Raw genomic sequence first — 25,406 nt, forward strand, 5'->3', positions numbered from 1 at the left:
GAGTTTGGAACATTACAAATAGATGCAGGCCAGGTGTGGTGGTTCACACTACCAATCCCAGCACTTTAGGAGGCTGAGGCAGGGGGATTGCTTGAGCCCAGGACCATCCTTGAAACCCCATCTCTACCAAAAATACAAAAATTAGCCAGTCTCATAACCCGGTCTCGAAAAATAGATAAATAAATACAAATAGATGGAAGTTATTAAGTCACTCGAGGGTAGCAATTTTCAGACTATAAAAGTTTGAGAAATCCAAGATGCTTAATATTTCAATGATGGGGAAGCAGTTTGGTCTGATGTGGAAAAAACATAGACATTGAGACCTGGCTGAAACTCTATAGGAAAAAAAGCAAATGTGGTGGAAACTTAGTCAGTTAGAAAAAGGAGAAAGTAGGAAAGTGTGAGTGTTTTGAGGCAGTGGAAAGCACAAACTGAGATTCAAATCATGCTGACAGAATCTCTCTCCCCTGTGTAGGACACCTTTGTGCCCAACCTAGGTGGATCAGGGGCCTATGACCCATCAGTGATCCCAGGACCAGGTGGCTTCACAGATGAATTCTATCAAACATTCTAGGAATTAATGCCAATCCTGAGTTTAGAAACAATTCTACATTATCATGTATAATCAATAAATGATTCTTTAAAAAAAAAAAAAGGAACAGTTCTAAACTCAGTTTATGAGACCAGCATCCCCGATACCAAAATCAAAGACAACACACACACAAAAAAAACAACAAACTACAGGCTGACATCCCTAACGAACACAGATGAAAAAACCCTCAACAAAATACTAGCGAATTAAATTCACCATCACATTAAACGGATTGTATATTCTAATCAATTCTGATTTATCCCTGGCATGCAAAGATGGTTCAACATACGTAAATCAATCAATGTAATACACCACATTAACAAAGTGATATAAAAAGGCCACATGATCATCACAATAGAGCATAAAAAGCATTTGACAAATTCAACATCCTTGTGTGATTAAAAAAAAAAAACTCTCAACAAATTAGGTACAGAAGGAATTTACCCCAACACAATAAAGGCCATCTATGAAAAGCCCACAGCTAACATCATACTGAGTCATATAAAACTGAGAACTTTTGCTCTAAGATCAGGAAAAAGACACAGGTGGCCACTTTCAACACCTCTGCTCAACATAGTACAAGAAGTCTTAATCAGAGCCATTAAACAAGAAAAATAAAACAAAAGGCATTCAAATCAGAAAGGAAGAAGTAATATTATCTCTGTTTGCAGATGACATAATCATATATGTATAAAACCCTAAAAGTGCCGCAAAAAACCTGTTCAAACTAATAAATGAATTCAGTTAAGAGGCAGGATACAAAAATCAACATATAAAATATCAGTCAGGTTTCTGTACACAAACAGCAAACTATCCAAAAAAGGAATTAAAACAAAATCCCATCCCCAATACCAATAAAAAGAATAAAGTACTTAAGAATAAACTTAACCAAAAATTTTAAAGACTTGCACACTGAAAATCATAAAGCAACTTATTCTTTCTTGATTATTGTTTTGCCATCTTTGCTCAAGAACTAATGGTGGCTTTGTTTGACAATTATATGAGATGCAGGTTTTCACTGTCATCACTTAATTTAACCTACCTCGTCCCATATTAATACATAACTTAGACTCTCCATACCAACCTAGTCATTTGACTACAGTCTCCCATGCACCATCTCCCCATTCCTCCTGCATATTTGGGGTTACTCTTCATAACCTGTTTCACGTCATTCCTCAGCTCTAATCATCAATGCCTCATTTGAACCTTGATGGTCCCGCCTGAGTGGTCTCACTGGTGGAAGACGATTATACATGGACATGAGTAATTATACTTATCAATGGCAAACAGAAGTTTTTTCAATATTAGCCTCCTCCAGAAACTTTCTGCAAGAGCTGATTTTATTTCTGTTGCCTTCATTCTTTTTATAGCCAGTAAGGTCAGTTTAAACAATAGTATTCTGCACATCATTTAGCTAATATTAAAATATTTGACAAATTATTTTAGTGGCACCTAAAATACTTCTCTTATGACAAATGAAAATCCAGAGGATGTTAAGGGCCAAAAATAACTGTAGTCACTGTCAATAAACACACATTCCCCTGTGCTCCCCCCGTCCCCACTTTCCTTGCCCTTCGGTCCGGGCAAGTTTCAAATTCAGAAAAGTCAGTCTGGAATTATTTCATTCTACATTTCAGGTCATAAGTGCAAAGGACAAGAGAAACATATTTGTTTTCATTCAGCAAAGAAAGTCAATGGTAAATTTGAGTTTAGTTCTTGCTTCTGCCATTTTCTCCTCTGTTCAAAACCAATCAAGGCCGGGATACTTGACCCGCTGGTTGGCAGGGGTCCTCTGTTGAGTGACCTGGTACTTGTCTGAAGATGAATGTAGGCAGGTAGGAGTCAGGGGAAGAGCCCCTCTCTGTGTGTGTGTCCGTGAGTGTCTGCATGTGCGTGTGTGTGTGTGTGTGTGTGTGTGTGTGTGTATGAATATGAGAGTCCTAAAAATCTCTTTTAGATCCAATACTATGTGCTATAAAAGAAGTCGTTGAGAACTAACAAAAGTATGTACAGCAATTTATAAAATCTGCCACAATCACCTTTCCCTTGGCAGTTGAAATAAATTAAATCTGTCCCACATCTTATATCTGTCTCTCTGCTTTAATCTCCACATTGATTTTTGACCAAAGAGCCTCAAGACGTGAAATAATCAAATTGCACCAGAGAAAACGCAAATGATCTGTTTTGCTTTGCATCTAAGTTTTTATATTCAATCTTTCACTTATAAAAATTGAAAAAAGGAATTAAACAGAAATATACAGTCAATGGCTGTCATCTTCTGTCAATGATAACTTTTTACTAATGGATACAAGGTCCAGTTGACATTCTTTCAATCTGTCAACTGAATGTCACAAAGCCATTTGCAACTGTTCAAAACATATGGACACTAACAATACTGATCATTACATTTAGTCATCTTCATTTCATTGGCAGATTTTGACACTGTTTATAATTTACATACAAAGAAATAGTTTTGTGCAAGAAGCTTAGTCATCTTTGGACAGATGAATGACATTTTTATTAATTAGTAAGAGTTAAATAACCATATCTCCTAAAAATCTGTTACCTTCATTTTCTCTATAATTTAAGATGTTTACAATTACTTTTTCAGCATATAATGGGCAAAATCTTATATGTGTTTGAAAATGATTCTTTATGATACTTTTCTGAATAGAACATTTTTTTCTTGTCTTGGTCTCTAATCTTTTTTCACTGTTTCTTTTTCCTAACCAGTTTCAAAAAATACTTCCATAATGCAAGGGATTTTTAGGTAAGAAATACTTTTTGTGTCTGAAGGAACAGAGTCAACATTTAAAATGAGGAGTCTCTGCTAGTTTTTCCTCCCCCAAATATTTCACCAACCACTCATCATTTTCATTAAATTCTAAGTCCAATGTATGGCTCACCACAGTTCCCAGAGGAACAAGGGAGGCTTGATGTGGTCCGAGGTGATTGTGTATGAAAAGATGCTATCCCCTGAAAATGCTCTCCTTATTATACACAGAGCTATAGTGGAGGGCTTCTGTTTATACAAAACCTTTTCTTCTTCATTTTCAACACAGGAAGAAATATCAGTTTGCAATATGAGCAGAGTCTATAAAGGGACAGCCAAAGCCTAGCAAGTGCTGGCTCTACAAGTCTAGCATAAGTCAAAGGTAAATTAGCCGGCTGAAAACATGTGAAAGGGAGGAGGGAAGGAAGAAAAGAAAAGGGAAGGGAACGGAGTGAAAGAAGGAAGGAAGGGAAGGAAAGATGGAAGAGAGTGAGGGAGAAAGGGAGGGAGGGAGGGAACTGTAATACAGGCCTCTACACAGAACTCTATATGGACCTCTATATTTGTACTTCCGTAAATGAAAAAAAAAATCACTTTTTCTCACAATCATACAAAGTGGATCTAGGTTTTGTGGGGGCTGGAATCTTACACAATTTAAGGATTCATTGTGACAAAAGAGACAAATGCCTAATACACAAATAGTGCAGTGCTTTGGAAGGGGCCTGCTCAGGTGGAAGGAAGGAAGGAAGGAGGGGAGGGGAGTAGGAGTAGGGGAAGGGGGAAGGTAGGGGAAGGGGGAAGGTAGGGGAAGGGGGAAGGTTGGGGGGGAAGGTAAGGGAGGGGAAGAGGAGAGGGGAGGGAGGAAGGAAAGGAGGAAGGAAAGGAAGAAGGGAGAACAAAGTGAAAGGTAAAAATAAATTATTTTCTCTTCCATGTCCTTACAGTGAGGAAGCTGGCCCAGAGGCAGAGCTGGGAGAGCCTGGGATGGCCTTCCTCCCTCTCAACTATAATACAGGCCTCTACACAGACCTCTATATGGGCCTCTCTATATTAGCACTTCTGTAAGTGAAAGAAATTACTTTTTCTCATACTCATGCAAAGTGGATCTAGGTTTTGCAGGTCCTGAAACACAATGAAAGGCTTCATTGTGACACAAAAAGACAAATGCCTAATACACAAACAGTGTGGTGCCTTGGAGGAGGCCTTGGAGGAGGTGGAAGCCCCAAAGGCCAATTTCACCAGCACAAAGATTATACTCAGTAATGGTCACCAAATATCTAAGTCAGTGGTTCTTATAGTGTGTCTGGGGGACCCTGAGGATCCCTGTGTCCCTTTTGGGGATCTGCAAGGTCAAACCTATTTTCCTAGTAATATTAAGACGCAACATCAGTCTGTTTCTGCATCCATATCTGAAAAAGACTGAGAGAAAAAAAGGCTCCTGTCTGGCAAACTGGCAACCACATTCTCAAATACCTGCTGAATTGCACTCAGCGCAGCCCTGATTCAGCCATATCAACGTAGCACTGTCTTGTATTGCTGGGGTACATGGGGATTCTAACACTTTATCACCACCATCAAAAATATTCATGTAATTGGGAAGACAGGAGTTCTACAGCTGAAACCTGAAGGCTGGTAATACCATATGTTTTTCAGCCCTTTACCGATTTAAGTTTCAGGATGGTGGCAGATAAGAAAATTGGAAAGATTTTTATCACTGAATCTGTGATTGATGGATTCACAAGATAAAGAAACACTAAATATTAGGATAATGGCCAACACACCTAAATTCAGCCATTTAAAAAAATGCTGAATATGCACATTAAATGAACATGTTTACCATAAATAAAAACAGAGACCAGCCCACGGGGTTGGCTTTTTCCATGTTTGACACCGGAAGATGTCTGGTGCTCACTCACCCTCGGCTACGGTCAATCTCATCACGAAGGTTTCGTTTTCTCCTGCGCTGGCCTGCAAGTGGCAGTGGTAAAGCCCTGAGTCTGAGGCCGTGACATCGGGGATGACGATGATGCTCCACCTTCCGTGGCTGCAGTTGCTCACTATTTGTCTTGGGAACTTGGAGGTGAAATTTCTGCCATGGACCAAGTTGCAGTAAGTTAAGAGGTCGATCTGATGAGGCTGGATCTTTTCCCACCTCACTTCCTGCACAGGCCGTGTCATCTGAGGCTGACAGGTGAGTGTGATATTCTTTCCAGGTTCTGAGATGATGTGGCTATTTGATGGCACAGCTGCCTCAAAACTATCTGAAAAGAAGAAGTAAATGATTAGATCCAGGTTGTCAAATTTTGGGACACCCAACTGGAAGATACCTAATCATAAAAATAATTGGTGATGTTATCTAACACAGTTCTTCCATTGTGAATGACCTCTTTACACTACATTTTTTTTTTTTTTTTTTTGAGATGGAGTCTTGCTCTGTCGCCCAGGCTGGAGTGCAGTGGCGCGATCTCGGCTCACTGCAACCTCCACCTCCCAGGTTCACGCCATTCTCCTGCCTCAGCCTCCCGAGTAGCTGGGACTACAGGCGCCCGCCACCACGCCCGGCTAATTTTTTGTATTTTTAGTAGAGACGGGCTTTCACCATGTTAGCCAGGATGGTCTCGATCTCCTGACCTTGTGATCCACCCACCTTGGCCTCCCAAAGTGCTGGGATTACAGGCATGAGCCACCACGCCCAGTCATGAATGACACATTCTTGTAAGAGAAAGGGTTTTTTTTTTTTGGTTTTTTTTGTTTTTTTTTAAGTCCAGGAGATAAATAGAAAAGAGGATATGATTGTTCACACGTAGTTCCATAAGTGTTACTTGGTTAACCATGTAGTGAGAAACATAGCCAAAACCCCTGGTGCTTTTCTTGGTATCATATCAAGAGGCTGAATTTTACAAAGAGACTGTTAGACAATAATGCTAGGCTGGTGTCTCTGACACTGACCTACAGTATCAAATGTTCAGGTTATAATCATTCTGGCTAAGATTCTGACAGTTATGAAAAAGATACCAAATCATTCTCACTGAATATACACATGATCTCATTCTTCAGATATACAGGGTTGTCTTACACACGGGTAGAGTAGGGCCCCACATGTGGTATCAATTCTTGATACCACGAAAGTCCACCAGTATTCTCCCGCCTTCCCGACACCATTTCTGGAATTCCTAGCATAAAGTACTCAGTAATTGTCACCAAATATCTAAGTCCGTGCTCCTTAGAGTGTGTCTGGGGGCCCTGGGCATCTCTGTGTCCCTTTAGGGGATATGCAAGGTCAAATCTATTTTCCTAGTGATATGGAGATGAAACTCCCCCTCTTCACTCCAGTTCTCTCACAGGTATACAGTAGATATTTCCAGAGGCTCTGCCAGCTAGCAGTATGCGTGCTTGAAAATTCTTGTGTTTTAAATTTTGCTCAATATGAATTTCTAATACAGTAAACATGACAGATATAGCCTACAGACACTCCCTGAGGGCCTTCAGTGATTTTTAAAAGAGCATAAAGGGGTCTTGAGACCAAAAAGTTTGGGAACCTCATCTGAAGAATAAACTGTGGTAATTATTTCTCAAAATTAAGATAACCCAGCAAGGTAACAAGTGGATCTATTTATTAGTGATGAACACCTTCTTTCATCTGATAGCATCACTAATGCCAACAAATCCTGACCTGCTGTTTCAGTAGAGTGAGGCCTGGGCAGTAATGACGTCACAGCACTCTCTGGCACTAAGGGAGAAATGCAAAAAGTGGGAAGTCATCTGTCACTTCAACTTATGTGACAGTTGCACTCAGGGCTGGCCCAAGAGCCATTGTCTTGGCATACAAACAAAAGAAAAAAGAAATAGAGAAAGAGAGGAAGGAAGGAGAAAAAGAGAAGAGAGAAAAAGAAAAAAGCAGGGAGGAAGAAAAAAGGAAGGAAAGGAGACAGAGAAACAAAAAAGAGATGGCACATTTCGAAAGAGAGAATGAAAGCAAGTCTAAAGTGCAGTAAGATTTGCCATCTATTGAACTAGAATATCATGTCTACGATAGTTTCAGCCGCACCAAAAACTAGCTTCTCATCTTCAGCATGCGGTTCCATGTGTCAAAATGTTGTAAAAAGAAAACCACAGCACTCTAGTTTTCTCCTCTGTACAACTGTTTACCAAAGGTAGCACTTTACCCACATAACACACCCCGGAAAACATTTCGTGTCTAAGTAATAAAGCAACACAAGAAAAGGGGAAGAAAGAAAAGGAAAGGAAGAAAATTCCTTAAAAAAGGGAAAAAAGGAAATAAAAGCTTAAAAGAAACAAAAGGAAAATTAAACTAAAAATTAAAACAGGGAAAGGAAGACGTGAGAAAAGAAGGAAATGCGTGACAACATAAAATCAGATGCTAGCACACTATGTGGAGAAATGAAGGAACATAAAAGAAATGAAAAAAAGGAGAAATCGACTTTCATGTGAGCCCTTCTGGTCCCTGGGAAGTAAGAGGCAGTGTGGATGCTTGTCCTCAGTGCTCACATGCACAACTGTTTTGTGTTTTTCTTCTTCTTCTCTCTGGATGCCGCCCCGTCCAATCTCAGGAGCTTCCTTTGTCTGCCTATCTAACCAAAACCATGCTCTCAGGCCCCCGTGAACCTGCCGACTCGGGTAGAAACAGGGGTCTTCTCATAGCCGTGTCTGCATTTTCACAAAGGACAATGCAGGAAGCAATGGGGAAAATCCTAGAGGGGATGCAGCTGTCTTTGGAGAGCAAAGTGCAGGGAGGTTACAGCAGAGGCTCCATGTGAGGACCTAGACCTGCCTCTCAATAGACTCAGCCTGGAGCTGAAAGAAGCTGTTCCCAACCCTAGAGCCAGGTGGTTCAGAAGCTCAGAGTAGCCCCTGAGTAACCTTTCCTGACAAACAAAGTAATTGGTTGGTGTTAGATGAAAATCAAGACCTATTACGAGGTCGGCCAAACCTGCCCTGCCTCAGATATTGCTTGTGGCTTCTCAGACCACAGGCTCCTCCTGCACAGCTCAGTAGAAGGCAGCTCAAAATGACCTTGAAAAGAACTGCCAGAAAGAGCCTACACAAACAAGAGAGCCCTGGGATCCTGATGAACTTGGAATTGGAAAGTGGATTCACGTGAAACAGAGACCAAAATGTCGTAGTTAATTGGGAAGAAAAAAGTTTGATTTCAATAAAACAAATACAAATAATGAAAACCAGTTTATACTTATATGTAGCTATGTATTAATACTTAGAATAAACATTGAATAGACTGTGTTGTTTTTCCATGATTTTTATTGCAGGATATCATGATGAAATATTCTCTATTTTGTATGTGGCTTCTCTGGCTTGACCACAAATCATCCTTGGAAATTATTTCAGTGCTTCATCACTTTTCCAACCACCGCTCATGCCCTGGGTACCCCAAACATTGCTGGGGGCATCTTTACATCATGCCACTGCCCCTGCCCACCAGCACCTCCCTGGCTACTGACCTGTCCTCCTCACCATCCTCACTGGTCAACAGCTCTGCATGCAGTTTGAGCAGCTCTGCAAAATCCGTCACCAACTTCACAAAACCCTGAGTCTTTTTACTGTCAGCTTCGTAAACCCAAGCCTTTGTATAGCTAGACCATTTTACACTACTCTGTACTTAGCACCTAGAACCATGCTTGGCATAAAGTAGAGAAGTCAATCAATATTTTTTGCATAAAAAATTTGCCAACCTAAAGAATAGGAGGAAATATTTGCAAACTATGCATCTGACAAAGGTCTAATATCCAACATCTATAAGGAATTTAAACAAATTTACTAGAGGAAAACAACCCCTTTAAAAAGTGGGTAAAGGACATGAACAGACACTTCTCAAAAGAAGACATATACGTGGCCAACAAGCATACGACAAAAAGCTCAATATCACTCATCATTAGAGAAAGGCAAACCAAAACCACAATGAGACACCACCTCATACCAGTCAGAATGGCTATTACTAAAAAGGCAAAACATTACAGATGCTGGTGAGGTTGCAGAGAAAAGGGAACACTTATAATTTACACATACCCCTTGGTGGGAGTGTAAATTAGTTCAACCATTGTGGAAAGCAGTATGGCAATTCCTCAAAGAGATAAAAGCAGAACTACCATTTGAGCAATCCCATTCCTGGGCATACACCCAGAGGAATATAAATCATCCCACTATAAAGACACAAATGTACATGAATGTTCACTGCAGCACTAATCACAATAGCAAAGACATGAAATCAACCTAAACATCCATCAATGACAGATGGGATAAAGAAAATGTGTGACATATTCATCATGGAATACTATGCAGCCATAAAAAAGAATGAGACAATATCTTTTGTGGGAACATGGATGCAGCTGGAGGCTATTATCCTCAGCAAACTAATGCAGGAATTGAAAACCAAATACCACATGTTCTCACTTTCAAATGGGAGCTAAATGATAAGAACTTATGAACATAAACAAGGAAACAACAGACACTGGGGTCTACTTGAGAGCGGAGGGTGGGAGGAGGGAGAGAAGCAGAAAAGGTAACTATTAGGTACTGAGCTTAATATCTGGGTGATGAAATAATATGTACAATGAACCCCTGTGACACATATTTACCTGTGCAACAAACCTTCATATGTACCCACAAAAATAAAATAAAAGTTTTTAAAAAAATTTTTCTAATAAAATAGAACTGTATTTTTGACTTTAAACACTTGAAAAAATTGATTTGCAATTCACTTTGCACTCAATGTGCATGTATTTTTATTGATTTGGGGGGAGATTTACATCTATAATAACCCTAATATTAAGAAATATACTTAAAATAGTATTAGTCATGCCTACACAAATTGATAGTTCTAGGCAACAATCCTCAGTGCCTGCAAATTCACAAATGCCATTTATGTTTCCACAGTGCCCACCTTGGAAGTCATAGCCTTGTCAAAATAATCAAACCTGATGCTAATCAAGCCTCCAAATCTAACCACCAACTTACAGAACAGCAAAGAGCAGAGAAACGTATCAAATGCCACCATGGGAAAGCAGCCCATGGAAATATGAAAAACTCAAGGTGACAACAACAACAAAAAAATGAAAGGTGGAGAGGAATAAACCTACAGGTTAAAGGGAGGTATTACACAGTAACAATGTGTGGAACTTGAAAAGGAAAAATGCATAGAACTGGAGAAATGCAAAGTAGACATTTAATAATTTTAAGAAATTATTGCTGTTTTGTGAGGGGTGAAGGTAATGATGGTATCATGTTTATGTTAAAAAGAAAACTCATCTTTTGAGATTCAGGCTAAAATATTTATAGATGAGATGACTTAACGGCTGGAATTTGCTTCAAATTAATCACGGGAAAGAGAGTGTGTGAGAAATAGAGAACAATAACACTGACCCAAACTTGATAGTTGGCGAAGCTATATAGTGGTCATATGGGAGCTGATTATGCTATTCTTTCTATTTTTGTATATGTTTGAAACTTCCATTAAAAAAGCTTTAAAAGTATTTGTTTGTGGCCGGGCGCAGTGGCTCACACCTGTAATCCAGCACTTTGGGAGGACAAGGCAGGCAGATCACGAGGTCAGGAGATCGAGACCATCCTGGCTAACATGGTGAAACCCCGTCTCTACTAAAAATACAAAAAAATTAGCCGGGCATGGTGGCGGGCGCCTGTAGTCCCAGCTACTCAGGAGGCTGAGGCAGGAGAATGGCGTGAACCTGGGAGGCGGAGCTTGCAGTGAGCTGAGATCGCACCACCGTACTCCAGCCTGGGCGACAGAGCGAGACTCCATCTCAAAAAAAAAAAAAAAAGTATTTGTTTGTACAAGATTTGAGAAGCAAGAGAACGAACCTAAACTGAAGTCCCTGCTTGTGAAAGATACTTCACACACCCAATCTCTAATCCTAACAATAACATCCAATCAGTATTAATGTGCCTGTTTCACAGTTGAAAAAATATATATACTGAAGTAGCTTTCCCAAAGAGCTGAGCTGGCAAAAAGCAGCATCAGAAATGCAACAAACTAATTTGGTTTTAAAGCTCATACATTTTTCATGCCAGAACACCACAAACGCTAAACTCTCTCCTGTATCTTTAACCTCCAATTCTAAATGGACTCTTCTCTCTGTCACCTCTAAACAGGATATTTCTCCCACTCCTGAAAACCAACTTTGGACCTTTTGGCACCATCCAGTCCTTGTTTCTTCTTCTCTATTCATTCAAAATTCCAGGAGTGGGTTCCCATCCTGCTCAGCCTCATCCTTTCCCATGTGTGCTTCGACACAATCAAGCATCCATTTCCACCCTTCCACCAAGACTGCAAATGTCATCAATGTTCTTGACCTGAATCCTGGATGTCCAGCCCTCCTGGAAATACTCTACCCCTTGGCTTCTGTGACACTGCACTTGCCTGCTTCTCCTCTCTCCTTTCTGACCTCCCTCTGCTATCTCCTTCATGCTTTCTCTTCTTCTGCTTGTCCTTAAAAAAATGTGTGTTGTGCCCCCAGGGGTCCACTGCCCTTCCCTGTCTACTCACCATTGCTGAGTGCGCCTAACTACTCTCCTTGTTCAACCATCTCTTAGGTGCAGATCAAGTGCAAATCAATAGCGCCTGCTCAGTCAGACGTCTCCCCAAGGTTTCTAAAGCACGAGACAATAACTTGTTCTTACGATGCTTCAAATAGACTAAAACGTAAACAGCCCAGCATTGCCCTAAGCCATCTGCAGGAGCACTATTATTACACTAGCTAATTAGAAATGATGCTAGTAGGAGCTCCAGTAGCTTCACGTATTCCCAACTGTGCCTAGTCTATGAATATGCTCAATTAAGAACTTTTCTACAAACTCTTACTAGTCACCCAAATAAATGCAAAATGAAATGTTGACTGCATGATGACTAAGGAGGTCTCCTAAAGTGCCTGAGATAAAGCTCTCAAAAATAAGCAAGCAAAAGAAATAGAAACACAAATTCCCAGTTACAAGCAAGCAACAAAGTCCAGAACGTGGAAAAATGGCACTTTTGAAGCTCATAGGGCATGCAGTGTGGCAGGATGTACTGAGGACAGAAGGAGAAACACAGACACAAAAGGCAGAATTTCCCAAGGATGCCTTTGCCTCCCTCATAGTTCTGGCTGTGACAGCCAAAAAGTGAAAAAGACAGTCACGGTGGACACTGAACTGAGCTGTCAGGCAGCTTCAAGCAGAATAGAAACAGAAGCCTCTTACCTAGAATGCATCAGCATTCCCAGAAAGAGAATGCAAGCTCCTGCCTACACCTTAGACTCCCTGTGTGCATTCATTTCAAACACAGACAGCAATGACAGTATTGGATGGCACTTCTCTAAAAAGCTGCAATGTTCCCAGATGGCCAAGTTTGGGGATGTTACAGGTGGAATTGTGTCCCCCAAAATTCCTATTGTGAAGTCCTAGCCTCCAGTACTTCACAACCTGATCTGATTTGGAAATAGGGCTGTTGCAGATACAATTAGTTAACATGAAGTCGTCCTGGAATAGGGTGGCCCCTAATCCAATATGACCGTGTCCTTATAAAAAGGGGAAATTCTGACACAGGCATGAATACAAGCAGAACGTCATGTGAAGATGAATGCAGACATTGGGTTGATGCTTCCACGGGCCAAGGAAGGCCAAAGATTGCCAGAAACTGCCAGAAGCTAGGCGAGACCTCTCCTTGCAACCCCCAGAGGGAACCAACCCTGCTGACACCTTCACTTCGGACTTCAAACTGCAAGACAACACATTTCTGTTAAGTCACCCAGCTTTTGGTATCGTGTGCCAGCAGCTCTAGGACACTAATAGGGAGTAAGGACCATCAGGACGACATCTTGGGCACAGTCTGGGCCTCGCCAGCACCCATCAGAAGCAGCAAGTCCACTCCGTTGAGGAAATCTGCCGTCTTCGCAACACTGCTTCCCACGCATTGCCATTTTCTGTCTTTCATCTAAAGTGCAGATAAAAGGTAAAGGACCAAACAAGATAAAAAATAAGCTAAAAGACTGCTTAACTGAAAGGCACAGATAAAGTGGGAAGAACGAGTCACAATAAAGAGATAAAAACACAACCCGACAAAGCCATCGTGAAGGGAAGCCAGGCGAGGCCATTTGTGGAAATAAAAAAATGAAGGGACTAGATTTAGGCTGCATGTCCTGCATGGCAAATCAGGATTCAGCCCAGAAAATCCATATTAAGAGATGATTTGCAGTATGTCCAAAGAACGATTCCCCTGTCTAAGCACTGAACAGCAAAGGACTTGCAATGCAGGCCCCGGCAGATTTGTGATTCAAATTACCCAGGAGTCAACGCAACTGCTGAGGCCACCCACCTCCCCAGCTTCAGAGCCCAGGCTGCCTCCAAGGGCAGCTTCATGGAGCTCCAGAAACTTGAGATTGGCTACCTGAAAGGTAACCGTGGGTCCCCTTGGTGTAATGTTTGTTCAGGTTCTAATTAAAAAAAAAAAAAAAAAACTTTCAATCTCTTCACCATGGTACAACGAGAATGATGCTTTTTATTATAGTTAGTATCATAAGGTTTGCTGAATCACATGGAAAAGTCAAACTTTTGAGCCATTCTGCAGTTTCTCTCAACCAGAAAAATTACTAATGGGATATAAGAATTTTAAATATAGGTAGTACATCTCTGAGGTCTCATAAAACCAAAAAAAAAAAAAAAATGCCCAAGAGCATTGGTCTGTTTTCTACTAAAATGTTACCAATTGGCCCCCCAGGTTAGACAATTTAATGTAGACTTTCTGCATGGCAGGTTTTTAACACAAAAAGATATTAAGAGATTAACACCATCTCTAATGATTCCCTACCAGAGGACAGATTGTTAGTGATGGTCCCTGGAGACTACATTAAGCATTTTGTCCCATATACTTAAAAATATTTTCAGTATATTTTAAAAGTAAAATAATCAGCCTTGAATGAGTCCTTACTAAGTGCCAGCATTAAATGCATTACCTAAGCTAGTGCATTTAGTCCCCACAGATAAGTCCACCCAGCTGTGAATGGCAGGACATTCTCACCTAGGCAGGGTGTCTAGGGAGCCAGTCTCAAACCAGCCCTGAGAAGGGACTCCAGTGACAGCCAGAGTGTTCTTTTCTACCCTGCAGCAGGGCAGGATGTCAGAGGCAAGCAACATCAGCTCCAAGGATGCCTCTGTTCCTAGATAGCTTATTTTCTGATTCCTTAACTCTTATAATTAGAAATCAATTTCTGTACTTGTGCTTGTTAAAATGCATATAAAATTTTCAATTCCTGGCAGGCACCAACGCATTAGTGTGAAATTGTCCATTAGATTGTTTTCCAAGTAGAAAGCAAGGAAGACATTTCCCATAGGAGAGTGGCCAGCAATAGACCTGCTGTGGCAAAGGAGACAGAGGAGAGCCCAGAACTAGCCTTGTCCCTGCCAAGGTGAGTACACCGTGGGGCAGAGGGCAGAGAAGGAGAGTGAGTGGAAGTGCGGGATTGGTGGGAGACTCATGCAGAAAGATGGACTGCAAACCAGAGGCGGTGAAATTTTACCTCCTTTATTTTTCCTTCCTTTATTCATTCAACATTCACTCCTTCATCCACAAGGATTACTGGGTGTAAATAAAACACAGACTGGGTTAGTGGAGAGACACACAAGCAGATAATTGCCGTAAAAAGACGATAAGTCTTCCAAATAACAAAGTGATGAAAGCACAAACAGAGCCTTTAGAAATTCCCTATTGAGGCCCTGATGGCATCTGCAGAGACCCAAAGAAATGGAGCTGTGAGTTTCAGAAGCAGCTATTGCCTGACGGTGCTCACCAAGGTCTGTCAAAGATTCTCTCACCAAACACAAGGGTATTTGCCAGAAGAAAATCTATTTAGGACTCCAAACTTAAGCAATCGAACAGCTTAAGTTTGATGCCTTTAGAGCATCTACTCCAGGTTCAATTTCCTTCCTCTTCTCATATTTTCTGACCATGTCACTATTTTAGTATCCACTTCATTACATTTCTTTGGTATTTCCAGATGGCTTTGTGGAGAACAAATAAGTAGCATTTGTGATGCATGACATATGAAAAATGACTAAGAACCAATTGATATAATGTTAGAAATGGGAAACCAAGAAACAGTACGTGCACACCCTCACAACGTACTCTACACATACTATACAAGCCTAGATGTGAACTTACATATTTTGACTTCCATTGAAAAAAAAATGTAATAAAATCAAGTTAATTATAAAACTAAGTTTTAAAACACACTGTTCAGAAAATCAGAGGTTCACCATTGCTAACAGTGTGATTCCTATCCAATTAAAATTGCTCTGAAAATTGGAAGATAATTTCTGCAAATTTCTGCAGGCAAAAGACATGACCTATGAAATAGAAGACATTTTCTGTAGGGAAAGGAGAACACAAGGTCCTCTGGTCTTGCTCAGCGCTGCAAAAATCTCCAGTCAGGAATAGCAACAGGACTTAAAGAAAAGCAAGCTAAAAATTCACCCTTACAGCTCTCTCCTGAAAATGTGAATATCAGCCCTATTTTGCCTAGCAAAATATTTCATGCTGTAACTGGCCGCAGGCAAGAAAGGTAAGGATTTCTTGGAGGACTTCGAGTTTCAGACAATACTCACGTTCGTTATAAGGGAAAATGGCAAATGACAAATGGGAAGAACTGAAAGATGAGATCCTTGCTTGGGTTTCGCTAAGCAATAAGTTCCAAACACCCTGCAATGCAGGGAACTCCACAAAAGTGGAGCAGGAGCCTGGCTTGACTCGGACAGTGAGCAGATGCTTTCAAGTTCCACGGACACCCCCCGGGACCTTTCTGCCTTCTTGAAGCACCCCAACTTCTGTGCTCTCTTCTCCCCTAACAGCCAGCACCTGCCCCTCTAGGTTGGAGCACTGTCCAGGGCGGCTGGAGCCTGCCTGAGAATGCACACACTGATCAAGGGACCCTGATCCAGTGCCTGACCCTGGTAGAGTTTGCTTTTCCTGACCAGGCAGCTTCCCTAGACTTCACTGGATCCTGTGCCCTTGCTGGATCTCTCCTTCCCTTTCCAATCCAGATCCCCTGATGGGTTTCCCTGCGAACACTTCCTAATGGATCCTTTTCACATTTATCCTCTTCTCAGGGACTGCTTCTGGTGAATGTAATCTAAGGCAAGCACAATTGTAGAACTTTACTAAATTGTATTTGGAGCCTAGAATCTAAATTTCCATCAGTGTGCCTGGAACCAGATTCCTAAATGTCTTTTTTTTTTTTTTTTTTCAAATGGAATCCCACTCTGTTGCCCAGGCTGGAGTACAGTGATGGTATCTCGACTCGGCACCTCCTGGGTTCAAGCAATTCTCTTGCCTCAGCCTCCCGAGTAGCTGGGATTATAGGCACACACCACCACGCCCAGCTAAATTTTTTTGTATTTTTAGTAGAGATGGGGTTTTCCATGTTGGCCAGGCTGGTCTCGAACTCCTGATCTCAAGTCGTCCGCCCGCCTCGGCCTCCCAAAGTGCTGGGATTACAGGTGTGAGCCACCACGCCTGGCCCTTGAATGTCTTCTTGATAACATGACCTGAGTCAATGAAATCTCTCTCATAGAAGCAGAGGGTAGGATGGTGATTACAGTGGCTGGGGATTGGGAGAATGAGGACATAATGGTTGAGAGGGTACAAAACCTCAGTCAGACAGAAGACATAGGATTCTTCCTTTTTTGAGCTCCGCCACACAGCTTGATGCATATAATAATAGAGTATTGCCCATTTCAAAATTTCTAGAGAGTGAATTTCAAATATTCTTACCACAAAAAAGTTAAATATTTGAGAGGATGGATATGTGAACTAGCTTGATTTAATTATTACACATTATATGTATAAGTTATAACCTCCGTTTGTACCCTATAAATTTATAGAATTATAAATTGTCAATTTACAATCTAAAAATTAATAACAAAACAAAGCCGACTCTGTCTTTGACTCTCTGTTTGGCTCTATCACTCTCTCAAGTCCCAGCTTGACCTATCTCTCTCCCAGGATTTACCCACAGTAATCTCTCAGCCACTGAATCCTACGGCTCTCTCTTTCCACACTTTTGTGTAATTGGATATAACAAAGTACTGCACTTGCAAAATATAAACTGTCGTGTTTTCTATTTCTGTGGCTATGTCTTGCTTTTCTCAATTATGCCAAGCTCCTTGGAGGCAAAAATCATTTCTAAAATATTTGTTTGTTTCTTGTTACTCCACCATGTTTCAAAAGCTTGCCAGGTAATTAATTGTAGGGTGAATTGCACTCCTAATCTCAGGAAAAACCTTACATAATAGCTTGTACATACTGGATGATTAATAAATACTTGAGAATTCATTTACTACATCTGTAGGAGTTAAGCACAATCTCAAAGAAATCTGCACAGCAGCAAGAATGACTACTAACCTAAAGGTGATGAACAGGGTTCTTAACCAAACAATGAAAATTTGAGATATGGTTATCAGAGGCTTCCCTACATTTTTTCAACTGGACTATTAAAATAGATGTCAAAATGAACTCTAATTGTAGCCCCTTTTCCGTCCAATCCATATTGCATCAAAGACTATATAACTAACACATAAATCTTATCAGGCTACAGCTGTACTTTAAAAAGTTCGGATGTTTCCTATTCCTACTACAGTACAAAGCACATGTTCTTTAGCAAAATCCTATATGATTTTATTCTTGCCTTTGTCTCCAGTCTCATCTCCTACTAGAATCTGCCATATACTCCAGTTTCCCCAAGAACATTATTCACCTTTATGATCTTGCATCAGCTGTCTTTTCTCCTGGAATGCCTTCATATAATCCTTCCACTTCATTCCAAGAAAACTGCTATTTATCCTACACAATTTATCCTGTGATGCCACCTTATCCTGTGATGCCACTTATCCTGTGATATCACTTATTCTGTGACATCACCTGCTTCAAGGATATATTTTCTTACTCATTTCAAAATAGGCTAACCACTCCCTCCTCTGTTTTACCTCTATGTTCTATTGTGTTGTTTTTTATTTGTTGTCATTTACTTCCTACCCTAAGAAACTATCCACTCCTTAAAGACATTGTAGCTTCAATATGTCTTATCTTAGCAAAATGCCAGGCACATTAAGTTGCCCAGTAATTTTGGGGGGACTAAATGGACGAGAAAACATCTCCAAAGATGATGTGTTGTAAATTTAGTGAATGATACTAGGAACTCAGAGCAATATTTTCCAGTCCAGGCCCTATATGAGTTTGGGTCTCCATTCCCATGTTGGCCAAATGGAAACCCACACGGGAGCTTTCCCTCCTGGCGCCACACACCCCTGAGCATCAGCCAGCACTGCAAATTTATGGTTTTAATACCTTCTCTCCAAAGAGCTCCAGGTGCTTTTCAAACCACAGAAAGATCAACAGTATTTCTCACAACTCCCTAAGGTAGAAGAGGCTGAAATTATTTAGTTCAAACCATAATGAAGTTAAAATGAAAAATATAACAATATTGAAAAACCCGTGTGAGTACAGCTATTAGCAGGGATAGCTGTAATCAACGGATCAATTCAGAAAAGTAGCCCAGAAAAAAACTAACAGCAAGAGGGAAACAAGAGTGTCCATGGTATTTATTTTGGATTTGCAATGAAATTTGGGAGTTAAAGGAGATAATAATACATGTATTCAGCATTTAATTTGTGTTCTTTATACGTCAGAGGAATGTCTGCAAATTAATCTTAGGCAACAATGATTCTTTAAAGCATTACATATGTGAAGATGACTACCAACCATTAGTTGAAATAGAGAATATTGGAAAGAATCTAAATGTCCAGAAACTTAACAAGGTGAAGCAAATTATGAAAAGTAAAGATCAGTCTATCAGTATTGGAAATGCTTATGACATAATGTACAGAAAAAAATTATCAATGACATGTATGTACACTTTGCTAACAGTTAAAACGTGTGTACTCTGAATGAGAGTTGAACAGGAAACGGGAAGAGGAAACACAAGAACGGCAGCCTGAACTTTTTTCATTTATTTCTTTTATGCATTTTAAAATTCCTGTAAATGTTGTTTTGATACTCTCGGTGCATTGTGTTAGTAGTTTTCTACCCTGTGCCCTGTAAGGATGGGCACACCTTGAAGACTTGAGTCCAAAGACTAGAACACAAAAAGGAAAAATAGGAACTTCACTTCACAGTGGAAAAACGTGGCAAACACACCTTAACCACATGATGGAGACCAACATCTCAGTGATGCTGCATGTATGAAGTACCCCTTGATATGATGTGATGAGAAGGGGTTTGTGACTATGATATTTTTTCCAAAATTCCATATTCCCAGTCTAATCATGAGTGAGACATCAGACAAACCCTAATTGGGAGATGCTCTGCAGGATACTGGGCTAGTATTCCTCAGGACTCCCAGGGTCATGAAAAGCAAGGAGAGACAGAAAGTGTCACAGATGAGAGGAAACTGGGGAGAAGTGGCAACTCAATGCAATGTGGTGGGCTGGTGGAGGAGACCCTGAAAAGGAAAGAGGACAAAACATAAACACTTTGGATCCAAATAAAGTCTAGAGCTGAGTTAACAGTAGTATACCAGTTTCAGTTTCTTTGGTTTAACAAATATACCACAATAATGTGAGATGTTAACAATGGGGGAGACTGGATAAGGGGTATATGGAAACTATCTGTACTCATTTTCCCACTTTTCTGTAAATCTAAAAATATTCTAAAATTTAAAGATTATTAGAAGGGTAAGAAGGCCAGATTTGGGAGTCTATAAAAGAAAGACAAGACAGATGGTAGAGCAGAAGGAATGTTTTTGCAACACCATCTTGAGCGGTACAAGGCAATGGAGTAAACACCATGAGGCGTTGGGACTACACTGCAGTCGGTTAGGAAAGAGGAATAATAATGAGTTCTCATGGGTGGAACCGAGGCCATAAATAGCAAACTGGATGTTGGTGAAGTGAGTTAGCTCAACATACTGGTGCACAAGAAACAATGTTAATTGAAATGGTCCAACATTTTGCTAGCTAAAAAGTATAAATTTCTCTGTCTTCCTTGAGATAGGTCCATGTTGGCACATGTGAGTTAATCTTATTTTTTAAAGTGAGTAATGTCAAAAAATTCAGAGAAGGCTTCAGTGGAACAGGTTTGGGGTGCTGGAGATTGCCACAGAGCCCCATCTTTCCCTTGAGGAAGGGTAACAGAGTGGATTAGCAAAAAGCAACTGAACACCGGCATCCTTTCTCCAAATGCTGACATTTATCCAACTAGAATATTGAGCCATTAAAAGTCTATTAGCCTAGCAAGCCCTGGGAACTACCTTCTTCATTTTTTGGAAGTTGGGACCAAAACAAATTGAAAATAAACCCTAAATAGATATTGCTACAAACCACAAGTGAAGAGTGACCTCAAAGTCCTTGTTCACAGACTGGGCACAACTGATATGGCCAGGCACTCGACTTCACCCATCCCTGCAGGGCGGCAATCCTCACACACACGGGAACACTAACAGTCATATAAGTTTGGAAAATTACCCAATTCACTCAAAATGAGGCCAGAGTTCTCAACTCTAATCCAAAGCAACTCTCTCTTCACCACACTTATCTGCCCCATGTATTACTTTTTCATGTATTTTCTAATCACTTGATTAAAATAAAGAGGTAAATACTTTGGTGTACATTTTTAACTGTGATTTTTATTCTTTTCTCAAAATAAAATAGAATATCTCACTTTACATGTGTGCATGTGTATGTGTGTGCACGTGTGTGTATGTGTATGTGTGTGCACGTGTGTGTATGTGTGTGTATGTGTGTGCGCGTGTGTGTATTACTAATGAGTATATGGAACTAAGAGTCTTTGCCCACAAAAATACATCTCTTAATCATATTTCTTGGCTGTGGAGTTAACTTGTTGTTCAACTGAATACAGTAAATTCATTTTCTTATATCTATTCAAAGTATTTCTTTTTTTTAATTGTACTTTAAGTTCTAGGGTACATGTGCACAACGTGCAGGTTTGTTACATATGTATGGTGCTGGGAAAACTGGCTAGCCATATGTAGAAAGCTGAAACTGGATCCCTTCTTTACACCTTATACAAAAATTAATTAAAGATGGATTAAAGACTTAAATGTTAAACCTAAAACCATAAAAACCCTAGAAGAAAACCTAGGCAATACCATTCAGAACATAGGCATGGGCAAGGACTTCATGTCTAAAACACCAAAAGCAATGGCAACAAAAGTCAAAGTGTTTCTTTCATTTCTTCATTTAAACATAAAATGGTTGAGCCTTCTTATGGGAAGAAATCCATGAAAACCCAGGAGACATCAAAATCAGCAATGTTGTCATAAAGTGAGTGGCTATTTTTAAAATGATGCCCGTTCTATGTTTTTGTTTGTTCGTTTATATCCACATATCTTTTCCTTCCTGAGTTCTGAGAAAGGGTATACAAAGCTCTGTAAATTTTGAGATTGAGATGTCTAGACTACAAAATTGTTTAAATTTTTGGACACAAAATTCCTCTCTACTGAGGGCTAGAACAAATGTCACCTCTGATTTGCTCAGGGATTTGGCTATATTTCATGATCTTTATTAAGAAAGATGATAATAATCTAGTCTTTAGGTCTGACTAATAATAATAATAGCTATAGTTTGAGGACTTATTATCTGCTTGTGACTATACTCAATGCTTTGCATATGCAGTACTATTTCATTTTCACATTTACAATTCAGTGAAGTATGGATTATTGTATCATTTTATAGATGATGAAATTCAGGGTAGAGAAGTAAAGAGAAGAATCAGTCTTTGGATCTAATCACTTGTAACAAATGGGATCTGTTTCTCTCTCTCTCCTCAGCTTTAGGAGAGGAACAACACAGCACAACCAGGAGCTAGCAGATAAAGAGCACTTAGGGAACTCATTGCGACAAACAGTTTGTCTCACTGGTTTCTTATAACTAGAATAAGGTACTCCCAGATCTAAATGACACTCTGCTTATCATGAATAGGGAAAATAGAGAAGATCACTTCTGATGGGCAGATTCCTCTAGCACCAGCACCAGATGGGGGGATAAACGGGCTCTGGGATGCGCCATCATACCTGCAAGCCCAGCAACCACAGCCCTCTTCCCTGTCTCCACCCCCTCACCTTTCCCAATAGCAGTGGAGAAGAGAGAGAGACATCACAAGAATACCAAAGATATCACAGAAAGAAAAATGAACATGGAAACATTTTAGAAAATAGATCGCCAGAGCTCTGAAAACCAAAAAAGTCCTTATTGAAGAGATAAGTGTCCCTAAAGGATTTGTTATTGTCACAGACCACAGATCAAAGATGGAATTATTTAAGCTTTTTATTTCTCAGAGTGAGAAGAGGACAGGTCTGGTCATAATTGGAAAACAAAATAATCTTTTTATTTTCTAAACGTGCTTTTTTCTAAATGAAAAACTGCCTAAAGCAACTCTAGAATTTTATTAATGTTTATGCATTATGTGTGAATATTATTTTTAAAAAATAGATCATCTTAGAGCAAACTCAGTAAACATATGCCATACTCTTAGAGTAACAACCTTTGTAAATTACCATTTAAATTACAAGTGTGGGGTAAGTTGGTGCTTAGAGTAGTTGGGAAGGAGGCAGGAGAAGTCTCTGCAGGATGGACCTCATGAGCAGGAAGGAGTTCACTGTGGGTAGAGAATTCTTTTTGCAGGGCTCAAGTGTCCTAGTGAAATGCTAAGCCTGCATGTTACGGAGCAAGGGACCAGCCCTCTGAAAGATGGGCTTCAGATGGGCTAAAAGAATTGGAGAATTATAGGCAACCCTCACTGGAAAGGGAGAAAAAGAAAGAAGATGTTTCTTATTAAAGCATGAAGGGAAGAAATGGCATCCCACGACTTCTCTATCATTCTATTGATCTTAATGAGGTTTCTAGAAACAAAATGAGTTGGGGGAAATGCACTACTTCTATTAGAGAGATTTCCAAAATATGGAAAGCTGTCTCATTGTGATCATATTTTCATAGCATGATTTTGGAGCAATAATCTAAAATGTCCAGTATTTATAATACCATCTATGAATTTGGTTTGTATGTATTATGTCAGAATGTGAAAAATCTCTGGCTCTGAAATTCCACCTTTCTATATAATATTTCATATGACACCTGCAAAACTGCTCTATGACCTTGACATTTTTGATGAGTTTGATGAGATCTTCTTTGACTGCTTCAAGTCAATCACCTCATATCAGTGCCATTGGCAATTCAAGGAAGACAAAGAGGAGCTTAGTTCAAGTTTATTAGCACTACCAGAAAAGAAACTCACAGTGAACACCATATGTCAATTATTCCATTGTGTTCATGGACCAAGAGGAGAATATTTATTTTCAAGTTTTGTGGTTAGCAATTCCTTGTGATAGTTCTGCCAGTTTCCAATTTTCTCACTGAAGGGCTACAGAGTTCAGTATTTGTGCCAGGTCCTATATATTGCTTCTTTAGAAAAGCATTTCTACTGAAGTAAATTGGAATAAAAGAAAAGGCAAGATAGACTAGACTTTTGGCCCTCCTTCTAATTGAGAATGACAACCACAACCATTTCAGTTGCATTCAGCTGTCATTCTGTTACTCCCAATAAAATAGAAATGTTCATGCTCTAAAGTAACTAACACACAAATAACCATCAATTGAGGACCTACTATATTTAAGACAATGTCCCAAATTCTGAGCCAAATCTCAAAAAATTGCAAAGGAAAGACAAAGGAATTAAAATTAATAATGCAATAGGTCCTGACTCGCCTGAAAGTAAATTGGCACAAGAAAACATCCAAAAAAATATTTTTTTACTATCTTAGCATACTCTGATTTTCTAGAAATTCTACTCTTGTTCAGTTTAAAGTGAGGGAAGATTTTACTTTGAAGTATTAGAGCTTTACCAGAGTTGTTCATTTTGGAAACAGTATCGTTAATGATTGACGATGCCATTCAGGGTAATCACATCTTCTAGTCATAGTTCACGCTGATTCTAAATGGAGGTGAACATATTTCACCATTTCATTTTATCCCTCTCACATAATAGCACCTAGACATTTATATATTAAATACATACTATCTTATTATAACTTAGTTTCATGTAATTTCTTCCTTATATTACATTTAGAGCATATGTTTATTCTTGTGAAATTATGTGTGTAGTTTTCATGATCTAAGAATATGATTTCAAAATGGTTAAGGAGACTTATAAAGTATTTATTACAAAAGAGAATATTGGATCTGATAGAGTTGATAATCATTGCTATTTGCTTTATTAGTAAAAGAATAAGTAAAAATATACAGAAATGCATATACAGTTTAGCAAATGATCAAAGAATCCATATGATGTATTTTTAATCTAATAAATGAATTCAATGTTAATGTAACTAACCAAAGGTCCCCAGGTACTTTTTATCATGCCATGGTTCTCCATTTGCCAGAATTCATCTAACAGCCCCATTAAAATTGTAAACACTGGAAGCAAAGATGAAATGGAGAAAACAAACAATTCTTTTCCAGATTACAGTTAGTTCTCAAATATACCGTTGGAAGCTAGGTCAGAAAGAACTTAGTTAAATATGCCTCCTAAGAATTGGTATATGTCCTATTGCTACGTGCCATTTTTTAAATGCAGAAACTAATTGAAATAGTTACTTTGAAATATTTAAGCTCAGTGTTTGCCATTCTCCTTGGCTCTTTTATCTCACTACACACTCTTTCTCTAAGTTAGGGATGACTTCCATTTCCCCTGCATAGTACACACTTTCCCCCAAAGTCTGCAATTTAATTTCCACCTCCATAATTTTAAATATTTTAAAGTTATCATTTTAAACTCTCAATTTTCCTCTAGAATTGCCTTCAGTAATGGCTTCCCAACTCTCTTATCTTGGAATTACATTTTTCACATTTATAGGTTTGTCTTTTAAAAGCAAAACAAAACAAAAAAGCCATAAAATTTGGGGATCAGAATCAAATCACAGGATGTGCCAGAGCCAATGGTAGTGATTACAGATA

The 25,406-nt window shown here is 39.5% G+C and overlaps 1 protein-coding gene across 3 annotated transcripts in view; it reads right to left on the reverse strand.

Moving 5' to 3' along the window:
- The window catches only part of CD226 (CD226 molecule), a 141,339-nt gene that overhangs the window by 29,578 nt on the left and 86,355 nt on the right, over window positions 1-25,406 (reverse strand). For all 3 annotated transcript variants that reach the window (XM_054538076.2, XM_024235980.3, XM_054538077.2), the window contains one exon: window positions 5,282-5,626. In XM_054538076.2, coding sequence (XP_054394051.2) covers window positions 5,282-5,626 — 345 coding nt within the window. The remainder of the gene's footprint in view (window positions 1-5,281; window positions 5,627-25,406) is intronic.

This window comes from Pongo abelii, chromosome 17, assembly GCF_028885655.2.
Source record: "Pongo abelii isolate AG06213 chromosome 17, NHGRI_mPonAbe1-v2.0_pri, whole genome shotgun sequence".
Taxonomy (NCBI): domain Eukaryota; kingdom Metazoa; phylum Chordata; class Mammalia; order Primates; family Hominidae; genus Pongo; species Pongo abelii.